Below are 27,769 nucleotides of genomic sequence, written 5' to 3'. Positions count from 1 at the left end.
TATTACAATCAATGAGAAATTACAAATACTGGCCAGCAAGACTGTCAGAATGGGAATTTGTTACTGTTCTGATAAGTGAGAATTATATACATGCTGGACATAGTCTAGGTTATGAGGTGTGAATATGCTCACACCAACAACGCTTTAGCCTGGTCTGTAAAATATCAATAATAGTGCTGACAGTAACACATCCTCATGTGACAGTATTACATCATCAGTGCCTAACATCAGCATGAAACATGTTATGTGAGTCATCTCAATAGCATATGGCTCTCAAGCCATAGCTTCTGGCAGCACAGCTCTCAGAAATAGCTACCTTTAAATGTGTAGAGCTGCAGGAGTAGATGAAGTGACATGAACTGCAAGGTGATTGGAATGGGTAAACTGCTGCCCACTGTAATTTGCAGGGCTCATGCACTACCTTGGCAGGTTTCTCCTTGTATGCACATCATCACTGAAGTACTTTTCATTAGGCTGAAGTACCATTACATAGGTTACACAAATTATTTTCTGTTTGATTCACGGTAATTCTCAGCCCATTACACTGAAGCAGAAGAACTGCCATCTTAGAAAAAGAAAGCTGTCATTTTCAAATGAAAGATTATTCTCTTTCCTACATTTCAAGTGACAATATTAACCCTATGTCCGTTATTTTTGGATGTAATAATACAATAAAGTAATTGACCCTGTAAAGCATGTATTGCATACAAAAGGCTTAATTTTAGATTCTGCTTCTTATAATGCCTTTGAAAGTTTACAGATCAAAATCCTTTTAGGCACTAAGTTTAGAGTAAAATTCCTTTAAAAATCAGGATGAGAATTCCAAGCTTACAATCAAATTAAAGAATTGAAAGCGACATTCCTTCTTTCAAGTTTTGGTCTTGTTCTCCCCTATGATTGCAGAAACTGCCTCCAACCAGTTTTTGTGCTGATCTGGGTGAGGAGCTAGATGTGCTGTTTGGTTTGAGATCCCTTGCAAAGAGTGACAGTCTGGCACCCTGTTTAATGCAGTCCCCCAGTGTTTGCATTTGACAATACTAATTTCTGACTGAGTCTTTCTAGCAAGTGGGTCTGTAAACTGTGAATGGCTTGACCTGTGTCAGGCTGAACACCCTGCTCTGCCTCCTTACCAGAGTGCTTTGGAAAATAACTGCGGGATTTAGCAAGTGATCACATCAGGCAAAATCCCTCCAGTTAGAGAGCAAATGGAATTTGACACCACACTGCCATCAGCAATACAGTGATTTAGCAGCAGTCTCTGTACTCTCAGTATAGCTGTTTCCATGTACTTGAAAGCAAAGTGAGGAACATTACATCTTGTAATGAGCTCCAAAGAAAGATGGGTAGTCTGTAATTTCAAATGCCTTTACAGTCAAGTTATATCTCCAAATATTATCTGGAAACATATCCATCAGTGCAGCACAGCTGTCTGTGAAACTACTTAACCAATATCAACAGTACATTAAAATAATTGCTAAACAGAGAACTTTGCTACCTGTAAAGAATCACTTATTTGACACTTGTCTTTAGGGTTGGAAAACACAGGCTTTTGACTGCCATTTTACTTGTCACTTATATTGTAATTAGTAAATATCTGACTGGTAGTAGATACTTCATTGGTTAATGACTTTTCAGTTACTGTCATTGCTAGGTTGTCAGGTAAGTCCACAGAATCACAGAATGATGTGGGTTGGAAGATCATCTAGTTCCAACCCACCTTATTTCTGTGGTAACAAACTATGACAGTAAGTCTCAGCAAATAATAATGGAACAATACAGAATTCTTCAGATGTTTCAATTTTGCTGCTAATGAATCAGTACTCTTAAGGCATATCAATAAAATAGATTCAATTTTTCAATCTAATGAAGGGACATTTTCTTCATTAGGTCTTAGTGACAGCTGTTGTGAATGTCAGTTACTTGATGAAATGAGAAAACTTTCTTGTTACCCATTCATAACCTCTGCTCCAGTCCTTGCATGCTTTAGTTGGGGCTTTGTTTTTTTAACATGGAAAAGAGTTCTCCCTTATAACCTCATTGTTGTTTGAAAGCTTCTAGAAAAGAGTGGTGGAAAGTGCCTGATACATTTTATTCAAACTTCTAACAGATATAACCAGAGTGTCTCCTCCAAATTCACCAGAGATGGTAAATAATCACAGATAAAGGAGAAAAGAGGCAGTAGAATGAGACTGAATTTAAAATACAGCATGAATGCTGCTTAAAATTATGCTCAATTTTCAAGCTTGAATTTGAGAATGTAAATATTCCAAGGACTGTTTCAGACACAAATTTTTTAAACAAATAAAAATTACATATTTCTTTGCTGGTTTTATGCAAGGGCAGTGCTCCCTGGGAATAGATTTTATGAGCCATACCATTAAATTTGATTTATACTTCAAATCAATTTTTGAGCCTGAGCTGCTTTCTGCAAGCTGAGTGTTAAAGTATGCCTGTGGAAAGCAGAAGTGGCTGTGCTCTGACCTCCTCTGCTCCAGAATTAATAAATAAGGTAAGACACAGGAGGAATACCCTCACACTTCAAGGGGTTTTTTTTCATAGAAAGACAAATTTTCTTATATACCTAATACTGCTCTCTTCTCTGCCCTGACATCTGCCTTCTGAGAGGTGAAATTCAGTCATTTGGAGTTTGGTTGTTAATGGTTTGGTTTCGAGTTTTTTTTAATGTATGTACATTTTGTCGGGTTTTTTTTGGTTTTTTAAACTTTAGATAAGAAAGGCTTTTCTGCAGGCCAGTCTCAACTCAGTTTTCAAAAAGAAAAAGATCTTGGCATGGAGAAGGACAAGAATAGTGTTGCAAAAAAGCCTCCAACCCAGTGTGTGACCTCTGATCCTATGATTTGCTGCTATTCAGATAAAAATTGACAGTTGTACTCAAATTTTGCCTCTCAAAGACCTTCTCTGCTTAACATTTGACAAGCATATTCAAGGTTTATGAAAACATGCATTCATCTATTATTAGGGAGTTTTATATATTTCAACTTCTGCAATATTTCTAAAATACTTTTGTGTTAAGAAGGAATTGACTATCTGAAGAAATAGTCCACTGATTTGAGATGCACTGCTGTGAAGGAGTTCTAAAACTAGGCCACTTTTCACTCTTTATGACTGGTATTTAAGCCCAAAATGACTAACACTGCCTGCACAATCCTGGGATACATAAGGAGTAAAAGAAAAAAAACAGGAAACATATGGCTTTCTGAAAATACATAGGGGAATTTTTTTTTTTTATTTTACAGTGTACCAAGAGAAACTCCTTTTCTGCTTTCATACAATACAAATAAGTGATTTTAGGAGCAGTTTTTTATCCCATAGAGTAAAACAGCATCTTTGCAATTACTGCAGTTTTATATGTGTACATAAAAATATATAGGATGTACTTTAACAGTGATCAAGATATATAAAAGAAATAAAAAGGTACTTCCTTCTGCATTATTTTAAGAAATAGGAATTGTTACTACAAATGTTTTCAAGAAAGGGTTTTAGTAGCTGTCTTTGGGGATGCTGGGCTATGTGAACAGAACCAATCCACAGCCCCGATTAAGACCTCTAAATCTAGGAGGCAGAGCAGGCTTAAAATACACCTTCACATTTCTCTATCAACTTTTGGTAGAAGAGAGAAAGTTCTGCTGTGGATCCTATTTGCATCACCTGTGTGGGATACCTGATATTCCCCAAGGATTATGCAAGTTCTCTGGACTGTAAAGGTAGAACTCATAAATTTAGCTGTGAAGTTATATTTTGTTCATGAAGGCATAAAGCCTCACTTTGCCAGGGGAAGGGCAAGCTGGTGTGAGGAAAGAAGTGCAGTATCCTACTGCTGCTGCCTACAGCAATGATGGTAAGGAACTGTAAATTGCATTGCTTTTACTACAGACACTTCCACAAGCCACAGAGAAGCACTTCATAACTTACTGCAGAATTATTCAGTGAGGCGTAAATGCAGCATAAATTGAAGAATAATGTTGTCACTGCTGTTTAAATCTCCAGTAACTCACTTGAGCTCACTATCATTTTAACTGAACCCTTATGCCCTGTACTGTCCACCAGAGCTGCAGGCAGCAACTTTGGGTTCAAAATTAGGAAAGAGTTGGAATGCAAAGAATTCAACTAGCCTTTGCAGTTTAGTCTCCCCTAATATAAGTATCACCAGAAAGTAAATAACATCTGTGAAAGAAGAAGCAAACAACTGCTTTTGGCATTTCACAGAAAAAAGTGCAGGTTGACTCTTTGGGTTTTTTGCCCATTTTGCCATGGTTTGCGTGGGGAAAAAAATAAAGCAAAAAAACCCCAAAAAACTCATGCCTTTATTACAATGTACAATGGTGATTTTGAAAGATTAAAAAAATTCTGTGCATTTACAAAATTGTTTTGAAGCACCAAAATACACATGGTTTGAGATTATTCAGGAAACATTTTGTAAGGCAAACTGTAGTACTTTGTTTCTATAACTGTTTTTTTTTTTAAGCATTTAATAGGATAGTTTCCATGGCAACATGAACTGAACAGATTGTTCACTGACTTCAGTACATTTCTATTAAACATCTTTTCTCTGTAGTTAGGCCTGCCTTTCCAGTTCTTTCATGTCTTTGGATGCCTATTCATTTTGCCTTTTTGCAGATATCCTTAAACTAGATTGTACTCCACCTTTAACAAAAACAAGTGTTGAGAGAACAGAGTTTTACAACCATTCTCTGAGTATCCTCTCATTTTCTTTTCTATACCTTATTCCTGGTTTAATCAGTTTCCCTGTACAACCAGAATCTGTAATTCAAATTAATACAACTTTCTATCAGAAAAAGAGAAATGGACACTGCAGAAATGTTCAGCATTAAAAGATCAAATGGATTCTGGATACTCTTGGTCATTTTACTAAGACCTGCAATGTTTAATGCTGCACAGCATGTTTGAATAAAACTGCTGTTACACCAGAAGTTCCTTATGTTCTCAAGTAAAAAGAAAGCATATGATTAATATATGACATTCTAATCTGACTCCTTGAAGAACTTAATTAATGTTTATCTAATTTTGACAGGTACCTTTAGAAGTCTGAATGAAAATTTCTCCTAATGAAGGTGTGCTCTTTGCTCTCTGTAGTATTGTAATGCTAACCCCAAGGTATTGTGTCTGAAGGGTTAAATAAATTACTTGGACTGAATCTTCAGAGTAGGGGAAAGGGAGTCAAAACAAAGTGACAGCTGATAGGAAACACAGCACATGGAGGAAAATTATTTAAAATGGAGGTCTTTGGTTTAATCCACAGACCTTTAGTTAAATGAGGCTTTCACTTTGCTCTTGCCCCTCAGTTGTATTAATATTTGTGTTCTGCCTTTGCATTGAAAAGACTCTCAGGAACTTTTCATTATGTCTCTTGAATATTTAAGTTTCAAGCTATGCTAATCAGTCAGGCTGGAAATATTGTTATAGTCTTGGTAGCAATGGAGTCTGCTTTGCATCAGTTCACCAAAAGCTTTCCTCCTGCTCTCCTAAAGCTTGGATTCCTCAATGCTTTGGACAGGAAACTACACCAAGCTGTAAAATGAATTGTAACTACAAGGCAAAAACTTCTAATTGAGAGCCTGGCTCCTCTTCTTAGAATAAGTGTCATTCAGGGCTTTTTTCCTCCACTTCATTTTGGTTTTGCTTGTGAATTTTTCAAGTGAGCTGTCACATTTCTAATTATAAAACATTCTGAACTTGCAGCAAAGCTTGGGTTATTCAATTTTTTTCATTGAGTTGACTGCTTGTCATTGCTGAACAGAAAACCTTTCTTTTTTATTTTTTTTTACATGTACATTTCCTATGTCTTTGATACATTTGGGGGAGGGGGCAAAAAAAAAAAAGTCAATCTCTTCTTTGCACATACTATTGCATTTATCTAATTGCATCAGTACATGCTGTATGACACTGCAAGGGCATGGAAATCTCTCAATTATGAACTGATAACTCCCTGAAAGGCACAAAAATGTGTTTCCATGTTTGGTAGATGTGAAGGTGGTGAGGCACTGGAACAGGTTGTCCACAGAAGCTCTGGATGTCTCATCTCTGCAAGCATTCAAGGCCACGTTGAATCAGTCTCTGAGCAACCTGGCATAGTGGAAGGTGTTCCTGCCCATGGCAGGGAAGCTGGAACTAAATTATCTTTAACATCCCTTCCAATCCAAACCATTCTGTGAAATTTGTGACCCCTGTTCCAAATATTACTAGAGGCTAAATACATTTTTAGGATTTCACTTGAAGTTGACCTGATTCTCACATTTCCCAAATTCTAAAATTCTGTAAGCACTTGTACAGCACTGTATTCATTCTCTAGTTGCCTGACAGTGTGTTTTAACTTTTTATTTAATTATGCTAAATACTCCTCAGGCTTGTTAAGGTTCTCCTGAAAGGCTTGTTTTCATGAGAAAACAATTGGATGCTCTTTTCTTCTGGAACTCTTTGATACGATTCACTGCTGCCAATTCTTCAGTACTCCCTTTTGGCCTGAATGTACTTGAAATAAGCCAAATGGTAGGTTTCTAATTAAAAATCCAATTGTTAAAAATAAAAACTTTCTGATCTCTAGAAACAAGAGACTATTGATAGTCTCTCTGGCAAAGTTGGGAAATGGAATGGCAAGTATAAATGAATACAGTGAGCATTAAAAACTTTTATCCCACTTGAGAATATTCCAGCAGCAAAGAAAAATCCTTATTAAACCAGACAGCAAGTTCTGCAAATTGAAAATACTCTTTAAAGTTGTAGCATTGAGAAATGCCTGGCCCAAAATATAATCCTGAAGCCTTAATATGGGTTAAAAAACCTGAAACTAACCACATTACTTTGCTTTTTTGTTACCCAATCGTCATGAGTAGTGTAATCATTATTCCAGAAAAGGCTGTAGAGATTGCTAAAACATGAAACCTTAGCTGGTGCTTCCATAAGGCATTCTCAATGAGAGTTGCTAACTGCTTTATTTATTTATTTCTATTTTTCAGAAAAATGTATTTCTAAGTAATTATTTAAAATTATATTGTTCCTTTTATAATACAGGATTTCACAGATCTGAGACAAAACCAGAAAAACAGTTATTAATGATTTGGAGAAAAGACTAGGATTGTAATTTTTTTTTTTTTTAAGGGTATTTTCCTCCTGCTTTTCAGTGCTGTAGGGACTAAGTGATTACAAGTGTTCTAGTTCTTGAAATATCCATGCATAGCCAGTAGAAAACAATCAGCTTACTTTTAATTTAATTACATAAATTTAATTGAACAATCATTTATCAAATGTACAAGCTTTCTCTGAGTTGTTTTAAATTCAACTTCCCCTGCATACTCTTCCAGAAAAGCCAGATCTTAATTTTCACTAGTGTTGCTTTGCACTTTTTCAGCAAGAGGTATCAGGTGTTTCTGAGAGCACTTGGCCCTCCTACATGAGCAAAGACCTGGCTGGAACCGCTCCTTGCTCCTGCCTACCAGTAGGAGACATTATTCTGGAAGAAGTAAGGTACATCTGAGGAACTCAGATGCTTTTCTGGCTTACTTTACACTGGAGATTTTCCTGGCTCATTCCAAGAATGAGAAAATGCAAAAGTATCTGTGTAAGTCCATTTCAGCTGTGCCAAGACACGCATTGCCAGGTGTGGCTTTGTCTTCTCTGTGACCCCCAACTCCTCTTGTTCAGTGACTACCAAGATGTTCCCCTAAAATTCAGCCATTTTTAGCAGCTCAGCTGTGTAAGGTTGCTTGGAAACCAGCCTCCTTATCCCCCATGTTCTCATGACAGATTTCCTATGCAATAACATCACTGCATGACACATTTGTATCCAGGCACACATTCTTTTTCCACTTGAGATTCTCTGAGTAAAGGTTGTTGATGCTTCACACAATTCGTAAACAGCATGTGGTAAATCACTGGAGTATTAAATCACTGCCACAGTCAAAATGAGCTCAAGTTTTGAATGTGAGCAGCTCCTCACTCCTGAATTTAGTTATTGATCTTTCCTTCCTGAGAGTAATTCCTCATTTTGTTTTTCCTGCCAGGCAGCTAGGTGGTATTATGACTTCATGGTAATCTCCACTCCCTCTTTTGCTTATGTATATAACACTTGCTTCCATGATTTCAAATTATTTGCAATTGCTTTCTCCTTTATGTTATCTTTATATTTCTACAAGGCATCTCATAAAAACTGTGCGTACATTTATTTATTAGTAATATAAATATTTATTTTTTAAAATGTTGCAAAAAAGTATCATTATGCCAGTTTGCAGTTGAAGTGAGTTGGTGTCAGCCACTTCATATTTATATAGCTTTCCTTGACTGATGGGGTTTTACCACTGTTTAAGCTTCATTTCTCCTTCTTTGTTTGTTAACAGTATTGCACTCTTGCCAGAATGGCAATGTGTTAGTTTAGCAAAATAATGAGAAAAGCTAACTGACACATCTGGCAGAAGGAATATTTGCCATTGACAAAGACAAGAAGGTCCCATGATCATCTTGTTCAATCTCATGTGAGAATCACATGCATTCAAAACTGCAGTGATTTTATGGACAGTGTAATGTATTATCAATGAACAATATAGTTTGAAATTATTATGATATCAGTATAATTTTCATGTTTTGTTTCATTTTATTTTGTAACTATAAAACTTGTGGTTATTATGTAAACATTATGAGCTAAGACTATAATTTCTTTAGTGTATGTACTCTTCCAAAAGAACCTATTTTAAATGTCATTACAATGCAAAATTTAACATCAAAATAGCCAAAACATAATATAAATACAGATTCTTCTTTATAGGCCTAACGCCTAAATAATAAAGTTAAAGTACAGTACAGACAAAGATAATGGGAAATTTAGAAGTTTCCTGGGTAGAGAATGTTTTAAGAAGGGCTTATGAAAGAATGGGATTTAAAGGGTATGTGAAGACAGAGGCAAGCTGTCTCTTTGAAAAACAGCCAAGCTGAAATAACTGAGCCAAAAAGAACAGTAAAGGGATCTAAAAGTCAAAATAAATGAATGGAGCTAGAACATATAACATTTTGCAGGTGAGGATAAAGTGTTGCATTGAGTACTGTTAAAGAAAACCAATGAATGATCCAAGCATAATGAAAATTCAGGTTTTTTGGCCCTCATTTTGCCACTAGCTTTAAAATGTCACAAGAAAAGATATCTTTTGCAAGTAATGAGAAAAGAGGTGAGAACATTTGCAACTGCATTTTGTTGAATGACAACAGAAACACAAATTAACATTCTGTGCCAAGCTGCTTACAAATCTAGAGAGATGTTTGCGGTACTCATGAAGAAAATACAAGCAGAGTCATGCAAAAGTGGAAGACAGGAAGCAAAACATAGAAAGCCACCACCCTTAAGTATGATGGTGTGATAGACAGATGACTTTTTTCTTTTCTTTTCTTTTTTTTTTTTTTAATTCCAGGTCATTCTTTTAATGCTTATCCACAGCACAGTAACAAGCACACAACCCTTATCCTCAGTGCAGCATCCAAGCCTCAGGAACCTCCCATGCTTCAGTTTGTGCCCACTGTCACTGGGCACCAGAAAATGCCTAAATCCATTTTTTCTGCATCCTCCCTTCAGACTTCTGTACACTTTGATGGTGTGCCCCTGAGCCTTCTCTTTTCCAGACTGAACATTCAGGTCTCTCAGACTTTCCTTGTAAGAGAGATGGCCCAGTCCCTTAAATATCTTAGTGGTCCTTTACTGGATTTTTAAAAGTATCTCCATATGATGTATTACTAAATCCAGAACTGAACAGTATTCCAGATATGACCTTACCAGTGTGGATGTGAAAATTATAGGGGAAAGATATATAAATTTTTTTTTTCCTTCCTCTCTCTGGCATTCTTCCTATATACAAAGAAAACTCTTATCAACTCTTATTTAGTTTTCAGACGTGGATTGAACAGGATCAGCAGAAAGGCTGGTTTCAACATACTGTAAGGCTTTGTTGTGTTTTATTCTTAAAAACATTTTTTCATAGGGAGAATGGTTTGGCTGTAGTTATATTTCACACTTCTTATAATATCATACTGCTCTTTTGAAAAGTTTTACTTCTTAAATATACAGCAGACTTACAGTGCATTTTAGCAATTCTATTTGTCACATTGGCCAACATTTTTTAAATTTATGGAGGAAACTCAGCAATGCACAGTAATGGAAGATACAAGCTCTTAATACAACAATATTCATTCTTTTTTCCTAACCAGAAAACAACATCTCTGTATCATGAATTTACTTATGTTGCACTTAAGAATCCCTTTTCCCTATCCTTAAAGTGCCATCAGCTTGTTTAGACAAATTTTATAGCACAGTATGTACATAAACTAGAAAACTGTCTAGAGTGAAACCATATATACAGAAAATTACCTGGTCTTCAAAGTCAAATTCTGTATAAACAGCATCTCCAGAATCCATAATCAGACTGCAATCAAGTTCATTTGTCCCTAAAATAGGAAAGAAAATTAGAATTCAGAAATGGATTGAAAACTTTCACTTTATGTGGTGGAACACTATAATATTTCCAATTGTCTGCATCTATGCAAAAACTGATCCAAGGAACCAACCATCCAGGTTTCCTGGACTGCCCAGGTGAAAGCAACTGTCTCCATTTCCATCCTCTCCTACCCCTTCCCAAGGAGACTGTGAGGCTCTGCCCTTCTCCTTGTCATCTTCCTGTGGCAGGACCAGGAAGAATGCAGTCTCTTGCTCTTGGGATGACAAAATTCATTTGTTGAGAAGCCTTGACCTGTCTGAGCTTTACAGTTTAGCTTCAGCTGAACTGCTGAAAGTGCAGGACAACAGAAACTGAGCTTGATATTTCAAGAACTCATGTAGGGGAGGAGTCATTGCTAAACCACAGTGGGAAGATAAACCACCAATAATGTTTCTATATTAGCATAGGAAAGCTGTAACACGGTCATCATATTCTGGCACTCTCACCCCATTCAGATTATCTCAATAAAGAAGGAAATGTTCTCCTGGGTCCTCTAGATGATGCAGCCCTAAACCAAATACTGCACATATTCTAAACACCTTAAAATGTCAATAGGCATGAGACTATATAAGTCACTTTCACAGCATTAGTAAAATAACAACACAGATATATTGCAATGATACACAGAAACCTAAAAATTATAACCAGCTGGCCAGAGAGGAGTCCAACCACTCACTTCACGTGGGGAGAAACAGCTAACACCAGGGGAAGCGTAAGATGTGTTTTGTTTTGTCTCCTCATGTCCTCAGTGAAACAAGATCAGTAATGAAGAAAACAACCTCCTCCTTCCTGGGTTACAGGTGTCTCTGCCTGGTATGATGTTCCTGCAAGCACTGGCACTGAAGGTACATAATTTTAAGCCTGTTGGTGACCTGGAGTTGTTTTCTCACCATTAGAGTTGTTTGTATGGGTGACTTGCTGTAACAAGCACTATCAATAACAGATTTTGCAGTTTAATTTGTGCCAGATGCATTTATATATTATCTGGGTTTGTTTACTTTAGAAGTTTGCATAGTAATAATCTATGTGGGTGGTGAAGTAAATATCCCTGTCAGAGAGAACAGAGGAGAGGAGCTGGATGTCATGATGACCAAAAACTGTAACTGCATGGTACAAATGATGATTCCAGGGTGTCTTAGTTCACAATCCTTATCACAATTACTACCAAATTAATCTTCAATTTAACTTTATGGAATACACAAGAGATATCAGGGAAACCCCTGCATCTACCATCTGATGGTGTTTTGTTTTGGTTCCTCACTCCCCTGCCCCCACACCCAATGCCCATGTATAGTTTTTCAGATTGCTATTAAAAAATTACAGAAAGGATTTATATTCCTGGTGTGGCAGTGTCACATGTACACATGCAGCATGTTCTCCGGTATGTACACTTTATGGTCTTTTGAAAATACCTTTCTCTAAAAGATACGGAAGATAGATAGATTTCCAGCTGCTGAAAGAATCTTAATTTTTTGATTTATCTTACACAGCTGACATTTCACCCTTAATACCATGTCATTGTTGATAATATAATTTAAGTAAGTCTCAGTTGTCACTGGCACTGGCCTACTCTGACACATCAATCACTTCTAAAGGCACTTGTTGGCACTTTATTAAAGGCACTTGATTAACTGTCACTTAACTACCAAGAGCAGTACATATTCTTAGCTAGAAACATTAGTATGAAATATGGTGCTGCAAACTTAAATGTAAAGGTCAGGCTGAAAATGAATACTCATGCATAATGTATCTTAAGTGATAAAAGCCATAATGGTTATACAATTTTAATATGGTCAAGCATCCTAAAGCCTTTTTTGCTTGAACGAGAATACCGGTGTCCTTGGAAAAGCATAGCTTCTTCCTAGGGTATACTCAAGAAAAATTGAAAATCTGTCTTTTCTTTCATGGTTTAATGAAAACTAACAAACCCCATAACCATCTATCACTGAACAGTGCTCAAACTTCTTCACCCTGCTCAAATTGCCTAAAGACAAACCCATGAGAAATGAATTGAAGCAAACGGCTACTCCCAAGACAAGATAAAGTAATTAAGAGACATATCAGAGTTCTTGCAATATCCCTGGTGCAGCATGAGTAGTTTGCTATGCTCCAGCTCAGTTTGTAGTTGGAGGGAGCATATTTTGCTAAGGTTGGACTAAATCTCCCTAAACCAGGTCTTGCAGGGGAGAACAATGAGCTCATTAGCTATGGCTGGCAGGGAGGCAGCAGAGGCACACCAGGAGTCCTGTGGCAAGGTACTGCCAGTCGGGAATCCTGCTCCAGGCAGATCTCCAGACAAGGCTAAGGCCAAAAGGAGAGCCTGGGAAAGTGCGTAATTCAAAACTCGGCTCAGGTTTTCTAGAGACAAGTTTAAATCAGCAACATTTTACCTAAAACCTGCGGCAATGTTTATCTATCAAAGGTGAAATGCACAATGCCGTCTTAAGGAAAGGAGAAGGACTGTTAAAGTGTTTGGATGCAAACATGCTCTGCTACGTTCAATGAGACCGCAGGCTGCACATCTCATGTCTGACAACAAAACAGTTGATCATAAATAAGCTTTATTGCCTTTTCTGAATAACTTGCATTGTTTATCTCTTGCTAAGTTGGTACTGTGAGAACTAGGTTATAAAAACAATTCATACTTGTCTATTAGGAGGAAAGGCTTACAGTCTGATTGGTCTTAAGTCCTTCAAAAGGGTGTCCTATTCCACCAAATAATCTCTCGGTTTAAATAAACTCTTGATTAACTTGGTGCCTTCCTGTGCTTATGAACCTTTAGGAAGTGATCTGAATAACTTTATCAATTGCAAAAGAGGAAACTCAAAAATTTAAGAAAGCCCATGAAAGTTCTACTGCCATGGAGAAATAAGTTGCCAGCATCTGATCTGAAAAGGTACCCTTAGGGCTTAAAATGTGTTTCCTTGATTGTATGAATAAGGTTAAGGCACGGGAGACCTGGTCACTTTCATGCGCCCTGTGTTTTCCTTAGAGGAAAAAAGAGGATTTTATTAGGTGCAGTACTGCACAATTAAAAAATAAAGCAGTTGAAAGTTTTTATTAAATCCCCATTAGCCAAATCATCAGATCTTTGGGGCGGAACAGGGTGAAATAAAAAAAAAGTAGAGACCTAGAATGCAATCTTTTTTTTTGCCATGTTTTGTATCTTGACACTGAAGGCATCTTTCACAAAAATTTGTCTTGTGAGGAATCCAAGAGGATCCAGTGACACAGCACAGAGGAACAAGGTTAATTAAAGGTGGCTGCAGTTGTAAACGGATGTGCTGACAGATGCTACCCCTGCCAAGGCTGACAGTCAGGGACAGTGACACCCCTGCAACAGAGAGGTGCACAACTGTGCTCAGTCACTTCCTTCACTGTGAGGCTGTATTTTATGTTTTGTGCTGTATTTTACATAATGCTTGTTGCTCCTCGATTGTACAATATTGATCATGGAAAGCTGAGAGAGTGTGGCTGTTACAGGTAGGTGTGTAATTCCTACCACAGAGATGCACCCCAAAGCCCAGGGGATCGTGGCTGTAAAGTCTCTGGTCCAATAAAGCATTTCAGAGTTTTAAGCCTGGGTTCATGGCACTTCCTCTGAAAATGTGTTCATCCTTAAGTTGTCACGAATGCAAATGTCAAGCATTGCTTTTTCATAGTTCACAAAATCCATTTATACAATGAAAATAGACTGCACTGATCTGTCTAAATTTATCTGCAGTTGACTTCACTTCCCATCACAAGGTAGCTATGACCCATTATGCAAATTAATTAAGTCTGCTCCTTGGACCATTTGTGTTTAGCAAATCAGCTAATGAATTTCCAATCTTTGCTTAAATACATTACCTATTTTGAATCCTGCTTGCAGTTCTATTCAATATGATTCATTGGCTCAAATATGCCCATACTCATATTTTAACAATGATAGTATTCACACAGTTCAGCACTGACTGCCATAAAAGAAATCTAAGCTTATCCCGTGAAACATACTGCTTCTCTTAATAACATGTTTAGACTGAATAAAATAAAAATGTCTTTTTATGTTATGGAACATGCTCTGAAGTACCATCTAATAACTCAATTAATACATGTTGCATATAAGCATTTGGGCAAGACAAATGCTTAGAAGATAAATTTCAAGTGGACTATTATAGAAATAATTTGTTGAAGCATTGATTAGCATTAGAATGATTACATTTTAATTTTCCTCTCAGTAAGATGCTTCTAATACGAATTTTATTGCAACCTTACACTGTTGAGTTTCATGACAGGTTGTTGCTCTTGGCAACGGTCTTAATATGTTGTAGAAGGCAATAATGAGAAAATTGTATTTCATCTGTGAACATTTTAGTTGTTTTCTTTTGGTACATATTGTTACAAAGTTGATTACAACTGGATTTTACAGGTATAACATGAATTAGATTGATGTGGAGGCATGAAATATTAGAAATACTATGTTTATGTTAGCTACATGGAACTACAGTATATTGCATTATAACTAATAAGATTAGAAGACAAGAAGTGAGATCAACACATGCTGGAATTGCAAACTCTAGAAATTAAAACCTGATCTCATAGAAACCCTCATAGAACCCTCAAATCTCATTATTATCAGTGCTCAAAGTAGGCACTAATTAGGTGATTGTAACATGGCATCTGTTCATGGCTATCCAATTATTTTGGTGAAGGATTTATTAAATAGATCAGACTTTCAAGGAACTGACTGGAACTCATCCAGAATCACAAACAGTTTGTGCAAATTGCTTGGCTCTCATCAAACTGTTTGTCAGAGCTTGCACCTTTATGACACTTCTTTCCTCTTCCTCCTGTCCAGAATTTAAATCAGTTAAGGAATCCAGAGGCAATTATCAACACAATGCTGTACAGTGGGAATGCCATTTTAGGTTTAGGATCAACCTCTTGCCTCTATGAATAAGGCTAAGCAAAAAAGAAGTAAGTGTGGCACTTAACAGAGAAAGAAATTCATCTTTATTCTTGTGATTCTTATCTGAAGGGTGACCACTAGAATCCTGTGGGATTTTTAGCTGATGTAATTCTTATAATTCTCATCATCCTCCCCAGCCCCAACTCCCCTTGCATTCACTGCCCTCGTCCTCCTCATCTCGGTACTTCATCTTTATCTCATTTAGAACATTATCCAAAATTTCTTTTTGTGTGCTGGTTCAGAGAACATTTATGACATCACCTACATATGCAACCCTAGTAGCTGATTTGAAAAACAGCCAAGGATGCCATTGTAACATTAAGAAGTTGTGAAGTTACCAATTTCTGACAGATGTTATGGATTTTGAGTGCTTTGATTTTTAGCTTCCATTCTTTTGCAGTCCTTTGTCTCTCAAAGGCTTTACTTTGAAGATTTCAAGCCTCAGTAAGCACAAATAATAAATAAACAAATAAATAAAATCCCCAAACACTTGACTTATATTCACACACCAATTACTAGGGAGGAAGTATGATCATTAATCTCACAGGACTGATTTTCTGGTGAACACCAAGGTATCACTGGAACTGAAACTGAAAACTTATATGATTTTTGTATTAATAGTATAGCTTAGTGGACTTGCCACAGTATTTCAAGGTTAACTTGTAGATAAACAAGTTGTTGGATAAGCTATATGAAGTTTCCAAATAAAAAGAGATTTTTTTTTTTTGTCCTTGATTGTGCAAATGTTTGAGGTCGGTCAAGACTGCTACAGTACCTAACATCCAAACATGAAGAATATGAAAGAGGCATCCCAATGTCAAATGCAGTACAATAAATATGGTTCTTTAAATCTTACATTAACTCACCTGCTGCAGTTTCTTTATTTGCAAATAGTTTATTGTCAACTGCTGAACTTATGTCAGAGAACACTTCTTCTTCATCTCTGTCTGCATCAAACTGAAAAAAAAGAAAAAATGTTGGCAATCAGGCACTGCTTACTACTTGGCTTAACATCAACATGTACTGTGACTTCTTACCCCAAGCCTTCCTGATAGGAACCTTTCCATTTTAATGTGTGTAGTCCATTGCTTTAGGTGTGAGTATTTTAAATTTTGACTTTAATTTTGTAAAGTTTTTTCTAGGCTCTGTCTGACAGGTTTCTTTTTATGGCCAGGTGACTGTGGTAGGGGAGAAGTTCTGCTACAGTGACATGCTTGACAGTGGGTTTGTGATTTTCCTTATTGTATTTATCAATTTTTATTTATTTAGATCATCACATATTCAGATAGATGAACCTACTATAATTATCAATATATGGAGTTTTCTGACTGATTCTAGAAATGAAGTTTGAGGATCTGACCTGAAGACCACTCAGAAGTTCATCCTGCAGCAGTCAACATTTGTCTGGGCAGACAGATCTAATATTGAGAAATTCTTTTACCATTTAGTGTTTGCCATGACTCAAAGTATTAAAAAAAAAATCTAAAGCAGAAATTTGTTTGTGTTTACCTATTAGAAGGATTACAGTTTAACTTGTGTCAAAAGTTCCAAGGCTTGTGGAAGAACAGCTCTTAAATAAAGATGTTAATATAACAGCTCTTAATAAAATAAAACTTTTGGGCAATTTATTATCAATACAGAAGGAGCAGCTTTGGAATGTCCTTGTTGATAGGAAAACATGTGCTAGGGAAGACATATGTCATCTTTGTGGGTATGGGTATATGTATACATAAAACCCAGTAAATTGTAATCAGGTTGTGTCTGATCATTATTGTGTAGGTCACACCACACTTGAAGAGATGACAGACTTGCTTTCTCATTAATAGCATTCCTCTGAATAATCCTGTTCACCATGAAAAAACACATGGTCGATCTCAAAATGTTCTAAAGGTTCCAAGAATTTGAAACACCAACTTTCCTATTCAAAGAATACCAGCTGTGCTTCAGCATTCTGAAAAGTCTGGGCTTTGTAATGAAAGCTTATATTGTCACCCAAAGAAAACCAATTATTTGCAGCTTGCACATAGATTCAGTTTTCCCCTCACAAAATAAGAATTGTGATACCCTGAGCCACAGGACGGCAAGGTAGTTTTGGAAGAAACTAAGTAGCCTTGTGAGTCCTGTACTTCACTGAAATGTTAAATAATTTAAAATTAAATCCTTTGGTAATTAGTGGAAGCTTGAATAAAAGATAAATGGTGCTCAAACATTCCTAGCCACACAGAACAAACAGCAAAAAAACTTGTATTTTTAGCAGAACCTGTCTAAATCCATAGGTTGCTTTCCTTACTGAAAACAAATCCCTACTTGCTTCAACACACAGCTCTTTGCAACTAAGTCCTCTAGGGGTATCTTAATGGATATCTCAGTTTAATTATAGTCAAGGCATATGTTTTATAGAATTGTAACTTTATTAAATATTAACTGTATTGTTGTCTGCATTGAGATACTCCTTACCAGTGATGCAGGAAGAAGCAAAGTGTTTCTTCCCTGTGTGGCCAAAGGGGCTTGAGATCTGACCTTTATGGCATTTCCCTCCATGAGGCACTAATGGTGTTTTTGTTCTATGCTGTCTCAGTTTGGTGGGGCAGGAAAAGATTAGAGAGGACCTCAGTGGACAAGAACACCCCATTTCTTTAGTAAACCAATCAAAATCTCTGAAAGTTTTCACAAACCTTCCAAAAGTACATCTGGGGGTTGTATTTGGTTTTATTATTTTTTAAGTAAATGATGACTGGCTTAATGATGAATTCTCTGGAAAATTTATCTCATTTCACATGAGCATTGTTGAATTGCAGAGCTTGTCACTGGCATATAACTGGTGTTATATAAAAATGATGAAAAATATTTTCTAGATCTTCTGTATTGTAAATAATCGCCTTAGGAAATGCAGGTGGTTGTTGCCGCTTGCAGAGAGAAAATTATTATTGTTTCTAAATAAGCACCCAACAAATCCCAACCAACAGAAGGAGCTCCACAGAAAAATTGTCTGATTTCTTGAAAATAGCAAATCTCACTGGTCCATGATGATAAATGGAGGTTTGGTAATACCATGTGTTGAGTTAAAGAAGAAAGTGCAGAATTTTCTCCTCACATCTGTCAGGGCACAAACATCAAGGAAGGTGCAGTTAATTAGAATTTTGGCTGAGGGTGTCATTCAGCCTGGCACTGCCCCTTAGGGGCTGCTCCAATGAAACTGCTGGTTTTTGCAGTCTGTTTGTCTAAAACATTCCCAAAATAGGGGGAGATGCCATTAGCCTTTCAAACTAGAGTACAGGAAAGCTAGTAAGAAATCTGACTGCAGCAGACTTGCAGGGAATTCTTGTTTGTACAGCTTGGAATAAAGTTAGAAATGGAGAAAGCATAAAAAAAACCACAAGCAAACTTGTAGTTAAATAACATTTACAACATTAGATGAAAATGTCCGCTATTTTAGGACATGATAGATGTCACTGAAAATAAAATAATCCATGTCCAAATTAAACGTAACATAACATTGTGGTGTTTGGCACAGGGGTGAAAGCTCCTGTGTGCTCAATGCAGTGTCAGTATCCACAGCTCGTAAACTGGAGGGGCTTCCACACAGGCTATAACAAAGACCTTTTTACTGTACCTTCCCATGGGAAAGATAAATTTTAGAAGTTATTATATCCAGAAGACAAAATTGTAAGATGCAAGAATGATGAACAGGTGACACAAATTCAGAATGGAAGTAAACAGCAAAATTTATTCTGAGATCACTATCTTTACTTCTTAATTTATCACAATTTGCAATGGATTCCCCATTATTTGAAAATTTTAGATTATTCCTAAAAAGAAAAATATTAATAAAATTAAAATAGGATCTAATTCAGTCTGCGGTATTGCTCTACATAGCCAGAGCTGTCACTTCAGGCTTCATAATCCATTTACCAGGTCCATGGAAGAAAAACACAATCATTGTTTAGGAAGTGGAAAAATTACCCATATATTATCACCTGAAGAGAGGAACAATTTCTCCTTAAATAAATTTAAGAAAAAAAAGGTTTATCCACAGAAAAGAGAACATGGCTTCTTGTACCATGGTTCCCCCACATTTTTAAGAGATAACTAGTTTAGAAGCCAGATTGCACTACTCTCCCTTAAGTGTTGGTATTTTTGGTTGAAAAGTTGACAATCCTAGTAAAATAAAATTCATAAGACTGAGCAAGTTATAATGATTTTCAGCAGCTACAAATGCCATAAGAACACACTGTTATTATTCATCCTGATTTAGGCAGGGATTTGCTCCTGAAGGATTGAAAACAAATAAGAACTGGTTTTATTTTACCCTTGGTAATACTAAAAGGTGAAGTGAGACACACTATTGAGGGATGGGTGCTGCTTTACCATTTTTGGACACCCACACAGAAATCCCTTCATTAGTGTTGTTTCATGCTGAGTTTGCTTCTCTTAATAATTACAATTATTAACTTGTGCAGTTACTTCTAGAGAGAGTGGAAAAATCAAAAGAAAAACACCAGCAACATGGGAAAACAGCAAAGAATTATGTGAGGGAAAATATATAAGGTAGTATAATAACCATTGGGATGGGGGTGAGAAAAATTTGTTGAAGACTTATATAGGAAAACCAATAAGCAGAGGCACTGAAATGAAGCTGGAATGTGCAGACTGGGAGTTCAGGGAACTATTATAATACTATAAATAGTATAATATATTATATAATAAATAGTATAATATAATACTATTATAAAGTGGTTTTTGTGATCCACTTAAAAACAAAAAAACCTGTCAAAATACCACAAAATGGTGGGATGAGGACATAGGGGGGAGAGATTTCTCTCTAGTCCATCCTCTATTTCTAATATTTTCATTCTTTTCCATCAAATAATCCAAAATCTTAGTATAATTTTTCTATTCTATTTTACCACACACACAAAAAAAACCCCTACAACTGAAATTACACTAAAACTCACCAATGATTTTCAAAACATGCAATTGTCAGAGTTCACAAATTGGTATCAGACAGAATTTTAGAACAAAACTGAACTGGAGAGATTAATACCATTATTACAGTCCTAAGGAATACTCTGGTTTATATAAAATAAACCTCTATTTTTTAACAACAGGAATTCCAAAGAGAATTCATAAATAATTGCAGAGTCCTCATACATCTATCATTAGTTTTTCAAGTTCCACTTGTATCTAAGGATCTTCTGCTGTCAGTGCTAGTTGTAAGCAAGCATGGGAGGCAAATGTTCTCCAGCTCTGAGTGGAGCTGACAGTTCTGCAGCAACTGCTGGTAACTTTTCTGTATCCCAAAATTATATACTCAAAATAGGTGGAATTCAAAGCCACTAATTTTGTAATTTTTTCTATTTTTCTATTCATAGACTCCTTTTTACTAATTTGGTAGTCCATAAACAATGAGATTACTATAAAACAGAGGCTTGGTGTTTTTTTTGTTTTGTTTTGTTGGTTTTGTTTGTTTGTTTGTTTGTTTTTGTTTGTTGTTGTTGTTGTTGTTGTTGTTCTTAAAGTGATTTTCTCTTATTTCACGCTAAACTCAACAACTTAGTGCCATGGCACACGAGTGTGAAGGTGTTGTGGCAGTTTCCCTCCCCTCACAGTAAAACTGCAAAGCCAGCTTCCATACTTGGGATATTGAACAGAGCAACAGCAAAGGAATGGTAACTCTCACCTCAAGAAACAACAGTAGCAGAAGTAATAGCCTGTCTTTGTACATTTATGTGGAATAATAGCTTTTGATAGGTAGACAGAGGGAGAACTTCTGTCTTTTTGCTGTGATCATTTAAGCAACACCCTGACTTACAGCAGTTTTCAGCTGATAATAATGAGCGCCTCGGGCAGTGCGGTGGCAAGAGATGATGGGAAAGACAGGGTGCAATTACAGGCCCTTGTAGAGCAGGAAGCAGACAAACTGAAGGAGAGTTGGATGTGATTGGGGATGAGGGGAGAAATCAATAATTTGGTGGCAAGGTAACAGAAAATTAATGGACTTGAGAGGATGAAGCAATTGCTTGTTTAATAGAGAAGCTGATGGTGCCACAGAGTGCGTTTGGAACATATACATTTTTCCTAACACTAAAATGCAAAGCCTTTCTGCCTGTGCACATATTCAAGAGTACTGGTTGGTTTGGTTTTTTTTTCCAAATAAGGATATTCTTCAGGAAGGCTGGTGACTATTATGTGGAAAGCAAATGTATTGCTCTTTTATTAACACAATCATTTTTGCACCATTGAATCTCATTTGCATCATTTGAAGCTCAGAGTCCCTCCATTCCTTAGAGGGACTCAGCTTCCCGTAGGCATCCTTCACCATATTTGTATCTCTAACTCTGTTAACCTGAAGTCAGTATAACAAAGTCAGAATAAGCAATTAAAACTATTTCAGCCATTTCTCTACACTACCATGACCTCTACCATAAATTTTCTATTTATCTTGGAAATAGTCAGGTATCAGAACCAAATTAGGCAGCATATGCATTATTTCACATAGCATTTAAAAGGACCTGATTTGCATGTGTTTGTTCTGGGTTATCTGACTTTCCAGATAAGTTACTTCTAGCAAGAACTTTTCAAGCTATAAATACAGCCGTCATTTCTGCATATAAACTCTGTGTGCATATTCACTTCGGAAATCGTTGAAACCTTGCATCCTGACATGTATTACATCTGTTCAGCAGCTTCTATAGCAAAGTTAACTATGTTAATTATTTCTGCAGATTAATTGAAATAAAATAAATGCTTTAGTATATTAACATATTGAGATATTTTCTACCTTGGAAGTAAAAATACTTTTCCTTATTTCAAAAAACATACATTCCACTGTTGGAGTTATTTTCACTATGCATTTACTTTATAAAGGAAATTGCTTTTAAAGAGGCAAATGGTATTACAAAGAAATAGAACAGTGGTGTTGAGCATCCAGACAGATCACTTCTGAAGAGCTTGAATGGAAAACTTAATTATTATCTGAGTTAGGAGATGCTCCATGAATTAATTTTTACTCTGTTCCTGTAAACCCCAGGAAAACATTCAGCCTGAAGGAGAAATCATCTTACCCTCTACCTCCACTGGGTCTAGAATAAATTGTTTGGTTTTTTTACTTTAATGCACCTAACCCCAAAGGAAGGGGAAAGACATTACTGATTACAGAGAGTCAGGTATGACTCAAAGCTGTCCAAATCCTCACACAGTTTTAACAGCCCTCTGTGCCTTAGCTGGCCTTTCTTATTTGCCAGAGCTCAGTGATGCTGCAACAATGAAGCATTTATGTAAAATTCAGTATTTTGAAATGTAGACAAAGGGCAAAGAGGTACAAACAAGTGGCATGAAGCTCAGTCAATAAAAGCTGTAATTGTCACTTTGCTTTATACAGCTCAGGGACATTACAGAAAGATCTAGAATTACCCAGATCTTCCCCAAATGCCTTTGTTTTTTTTTTCCACAATAATAATGCTTGTTTTCCAGTAGTTTTTCTTTCAGCTTTATCTATGAAGGCTTCTATGAGGCTCGGATGTGCCCTTGTTTCTCATGCTGAAATCTTTGGGAATAAACCAGTTAAGGATCAGTTCCTACAGCACAATTCCCTTATTTCTTCCAGTGCCCCATGAAATGAATACTGGAATATTCACAGTGCACCCAGTTTGGTGAAACAGCTTGGGTCACCAATATGTTCAAATAAGTGCTTTCCTCAATACCCTTTTTTTTGCTAATTTTGACTGCAACAGCACTTCTCAGGCAGAAGGAGCTTTATAACTAAATAACATTACCCAGTATGTTTGTGTGCAGAGAGACTTTTCCTGATTAAAGTCTTTTAAAAAATGTACATTTTCCCCTGCCTATAGAACTCCTGTTTTGTTTAAAACAAAACCAAATAATTTTTTAGCATCAGCTCCCAGAGCATGTACAAATCACAGACAGGCACCCTGAATAAATATACAGGACACTGGCTTCCCCTAAAGGTCCAATGAGCAACAACTATAATTCAAATAAGAAAACAAAAAAAATGTAGAAAAAATCAGAAATAAAAGACATTTCTTTCTATAAATGCTATTTTCTTCTATTGACAGTTGGCAATTAATTTCAAAGGAAAACACTGATGCTGCTGCCAAATATAGCCAAATATTTCCCTTTCAAGACCAATGCCATTTCTCCTGTTGGCTATTTTGGAAGGCATTTTGAAAGCAAAGTACTAAAATGTTATTGTCTGGTCTTTTACTATTAGATGACTTCATAACAATTATTACCAAAAATAGAATTTTTGCCTATGTATCATCATAATTTTCTAAGGAAGAATGCTACCACCTGAAACCTAACAAAATAGTGTCCTGAGTTAATTTCAGCTGCATATTCAGCCAGTTATTCAAGCACGAGGACTAATGACTCAGCTGCAAGAACAAGTATAGGGTAAAGCATAGGTTTAAACATTGGATATGTGGGTGTTTCATATGCAAAATCTGCATTTAAGTCAAGAAATAATGTGACATTTTTAGTCATCTAGGACCTTAGCAACACAAATAATTTAATCTGCAATAGTTGTAGCTTTTAAAAATGGAATTTCATACTGTAAGGACTGGAATGTTTGAAAAATTTTGGCTTTTATATTTTATTTGGAAGACAAAAAATAAATTTTATTTCCCAGTTACACAGTTCCTCTGTATTTAACTAAATTCTGACCCAGGATATGCAGCATTTTCACTGGTGGTCTCTATATTAATAAACTTCATAAATGGTATTGGAATCCTTGATAATAAACCCTCCCTTGGTCATCTTGAGCTAAAAAGCACTACATTTTCATGAAATAAATTATTTATCTCGAGAAGTAGGACTCAGATTGAACAGGATAATATTCAGCAGATGTCAGTCTGAGTTCAGGATGGCTCAAAAAGCCAACTTGCAATTGTACTGCTGCAGGAAGGATATCAACTTGTTTCCTGCAGCAAGAAGTAAGCCACTGCTATTTTAACTTCTGTACCAGAAAGTTCTGGTTTGACATCTAAATTATTGGAGCATGTTGTTTCAGAGCAAAAAGGAGACTACTTGATTTATAAATGAAAGCTGGCAAGCTAAGCAGACACTGACAGAAACGATTGCTTTAGTCATCCTGGAATATGACATTCTTGCATCTAGTATGTATTTTTTGGAAACCAATGTAGGACAAAATCCCACATGATTATGTAGGCTGAAAGCATTTTTAAAATATCATAAAACACGTGGATGAAGTGGAACTGATTGACATAATTTATTTAACTTTTTTAAAGCTTTTGACAATATTTCTTCCCAGAGGCTATTAAATGAAATATAATTTTAGGGAAGCCCTAATTAATAAAATTAATTTATTATAAAAAGAATGATAAATGTCCAAGAAACATCTTGGCACAGAGAATGGCCAATGTATTGGTCAGAAAACTGGAAAGCACAGATCAGAAAAATCACCCTCACTATGAAAATTAAATCTGAGAAGGGAGAGGGATGTGGAAAAGAAATGCACGTAATGTGACAATAATGTGTGCTGCAGGAGAATGATGAAAACAAAGACCCAAGAAAGATCAAAATTAAGCCTCTTTAAGCTTTCTTTTATTACAATTTCACAACTTTCCCTCTGGCTGTTTGTTTGAGCTAAGTGCTTTAAAGAATGCCTGAAACTCCAACACATGAGGTCTAATACATTGTATTAGTATTAATACATTGTTAAAGCATAAATAATTTATTGCAAAAGCAAGCTAAGCAACCTAAATTGAGTTTTCATATAACATTATCTATAAAAACAGCTATAACTGACTTTTCCTTCAATATATGCAGAAAATTAGAGCTTTTGATATTCTAAACCAGAATCCACAACTTCACATTTACTGAACAGTAATTATTTACAGATGGGGTTTTCTCTATATTAATATAGTTTTGGTACTGCTCTCCATCACAGTTCCTTCACCACTGCTCTGTTTTTCTGTTGGATGAGACACATGGTGCTGCTCCTCACACTGAGGTTCTCTGGCTGTTTTCAATGTGACCTGGTAAAAGAAATATCTGTGAAGCTTCCACCTTTCCATTTGCTGCCTAGTGCTAGTATGGGTGTTCTGACTGTTTCAACCCTTGATTGCTTTGGCAAAATAAGTTCAGCCTTGCAGCTGCATAGTGATATTAATTTCTGCTGGGACCCCAGCAGAATGTGGACAATGAATTACAAAATTAAGTGCATTCAAAGTGTTTGTCTTTGTAATTTAAACCAACTAAAAGTACACAGAAGGTCTGCCTCTGTCAACCTTCCCCAGTGTTGCAGTAATGGCTGGGACTCAAACAGTGACTAGAAATAGTAGATATTTAGAAAATTTAGCAGCCATATGTTGTTTTTAATTTACCTTAAGATAACGAATGTGTGATTTATGTTTGCCTTTATTATTAAAATTTTACTACTGATAAAAATATTACTAAGACCATTCATGTGATCCAGAGTGAATGGCATAGGCTCTGGATCCTGGCACTTGCAGATCTTGGAAAACAGGAACTTAGTCTTTTATGTTAATATATTCAGCAAATGTAAGAAGTTCTAAAAGCAATTTGTAGGGATAGAACAAGTTTATTATTAAGATTTTTGATGTTTAGTTTGGATTACTTGGATATCTTTAAGCCTTCATAAATGAAGGCTTAAAGATATCTTCCATTGCACTTTTTTTCTGTTTACAATTCTAATTAAATAGAACACATTAAAGAAATTGAAGGTTTGTTTACTTTTGCAGTGAAACTACTTCAAGTGGAAAAAAGACAGTGTGAATACATCCCAATATTTTTGCATATGAAAGGGATTGGGGGTATTTTATGTACCTTTTCTCCCACGTGGTTTAAGCTGTAGTGAGATAGAAAACTAAGTATTTTGAATGTTCCTTTCTTTTTCTATAACTTTTTTTGCTTTAATTTTGAATACAATTACTTGGATAATCTGACAGTAAAAATATGTTTTAACAAAAAAATTGTTAAATGGGTTCCCTCCAAAAATTTTTTAATTAGCAATCATTAATACAATTCCAATTCTCTCCTTTTGCATATCCTATATCTTATTAGCTCTTGTAACTCTTACAGAGTATTATATCAAAGGTAAATTATTTTTTTCACTCTAAGGGTCACCATCTTCTCCAATAGGCAAGATAAATGTTAAGCAGGAAGTATCAATAGTCATTCCATCTAAAAGTGGACTAGTAATAATTTATAGAACCAACAACGAGATTTGCAGAGCTTTCAAGACAGTTCAGATATGCTAGTTCTTAAAATTAGTTTTCTAAAACTTTAGTTCAAACAATGTCTATGTTTCATACAGCCATTTTTGCTACAAAGGAAAGAAAATTTCCTATAGTTTGAACTAGAGTGTTATAGTTCCCAGAAGCTTTTGGAAGTCAGTGTCCAGACTTCCAGAGAACTGTCATCTCTTATTTGATTATATTAGTTTCGAGAGTAGTCTCCACTAAACAAAAAAGAAAAATAATTTGGAGGCAGATCCTAATTACTTGTAAAGCTTACTCTCTATTAAAATTATGCCAAGGGAGATGGGGAAGTGGCTAAATACAAGTACTTCATAAAACAAAAGATCTTGCAGACCCTTCTACACTGACCAGAACAGCCTTCATTTCTTTAAGAGCCCTTCAGTGGATCTGAGGAGGTTGCTGGCCTCCTCCTCCCTGCAGGGTGGGAATCAGGAGTCTGCAGAGAGCCCATTAGCTGCTGGCTCTGCAAGCCCTGCTGTTGCATACCAGCTAATTTAGCTCAACACTCGTCTGCCTCGTTAATGAGACCCTTGGTGCTTCCCTGTATTTCATTTCCAGGAGGTTCCTTGCACATCCTCCTCTCCGAGCAGCACAGCTCCTGTACACACAGCATGGGAGAAGGGTGAGATGCTCTCTATGTGCCTGTTCTCATCCATACTCCAGTGAAGAAATGCTCACAAGCTTCTATTTCTGCTTAAGACTTTTTTATTTGTCCTTTTTCATCCTCGAGCCAAATCATGTACTCAAAAAAGGTTAGATTTAGGCCTTGTTTCTATGGCAAATATGAGTTATCTTCTAGTAAATCTTTTTCCAAGGCTCTTTTTAAAAAGAAATCAGCAAAGGTCCCCATGCTTGTGCAATTCATGAGGAAAAAGGGAATCTTGCAGTTTTGTTTGAAATTTTCTCAACATAAAAAGATCAATTGTTAACCTTTAACCCTAAAAAATAACTAATATTTACAAGGTATGTTATCAGATTGGGGTTATAACAAACTGTTGTGCAGCCTTAAAAAAAAACTATGAAATAAATTCTTTCAAAAGTTCCCACTG

At 36.1% G+C, this 27,769-nt stretch overlaps 1 protein-coding gene across 1 annotated transcript in view; it reads right to left on the bottom strand.

The window, feature by feature from the left end:
• AK5 (adenylate kinase 5) overlaps positions 1 to 27,769 on the bottom strand; it is an 81,408-nt gene that overhangs the window by 25,623 nt on the left and 28,016 nt on the right. The window contains exons 7-8 of the mRNA XM_021527722.3: positions 16,326 to 16,416; positions 10,385 to 10,461 (exon numbers count right to left, since the gene is read on the bottom strand). Of these exons, the coding sequence (XP_021383397.3) occupies positions 10,385 to 10,461; positions 16,326 to 16,416 (168 nt within the window). The remainder of the gene's footprint in view (positions 1 to 10,384; positions 10,462 to 16,325; positions 16,417 to 27,769) is intronic.

Source organism: Lonchura striata, chromosome 8 (assembly GCF_050655825.1).
Source record: "Lonchura striata isolate lonStrDom1 chromosome 8, ASM5065582v1, whole genome shotgun sequence".
Taxonomy (NCBI): domain Eukaryota; kingdom Metazoa; phylum Chordata; class Aves; order Passeriformes; family Estrildidae; genus Lonchura; species Lonchura striata.
This window is presented reverse-complemented; position numbering and strand designations above follow the sequence as displayed.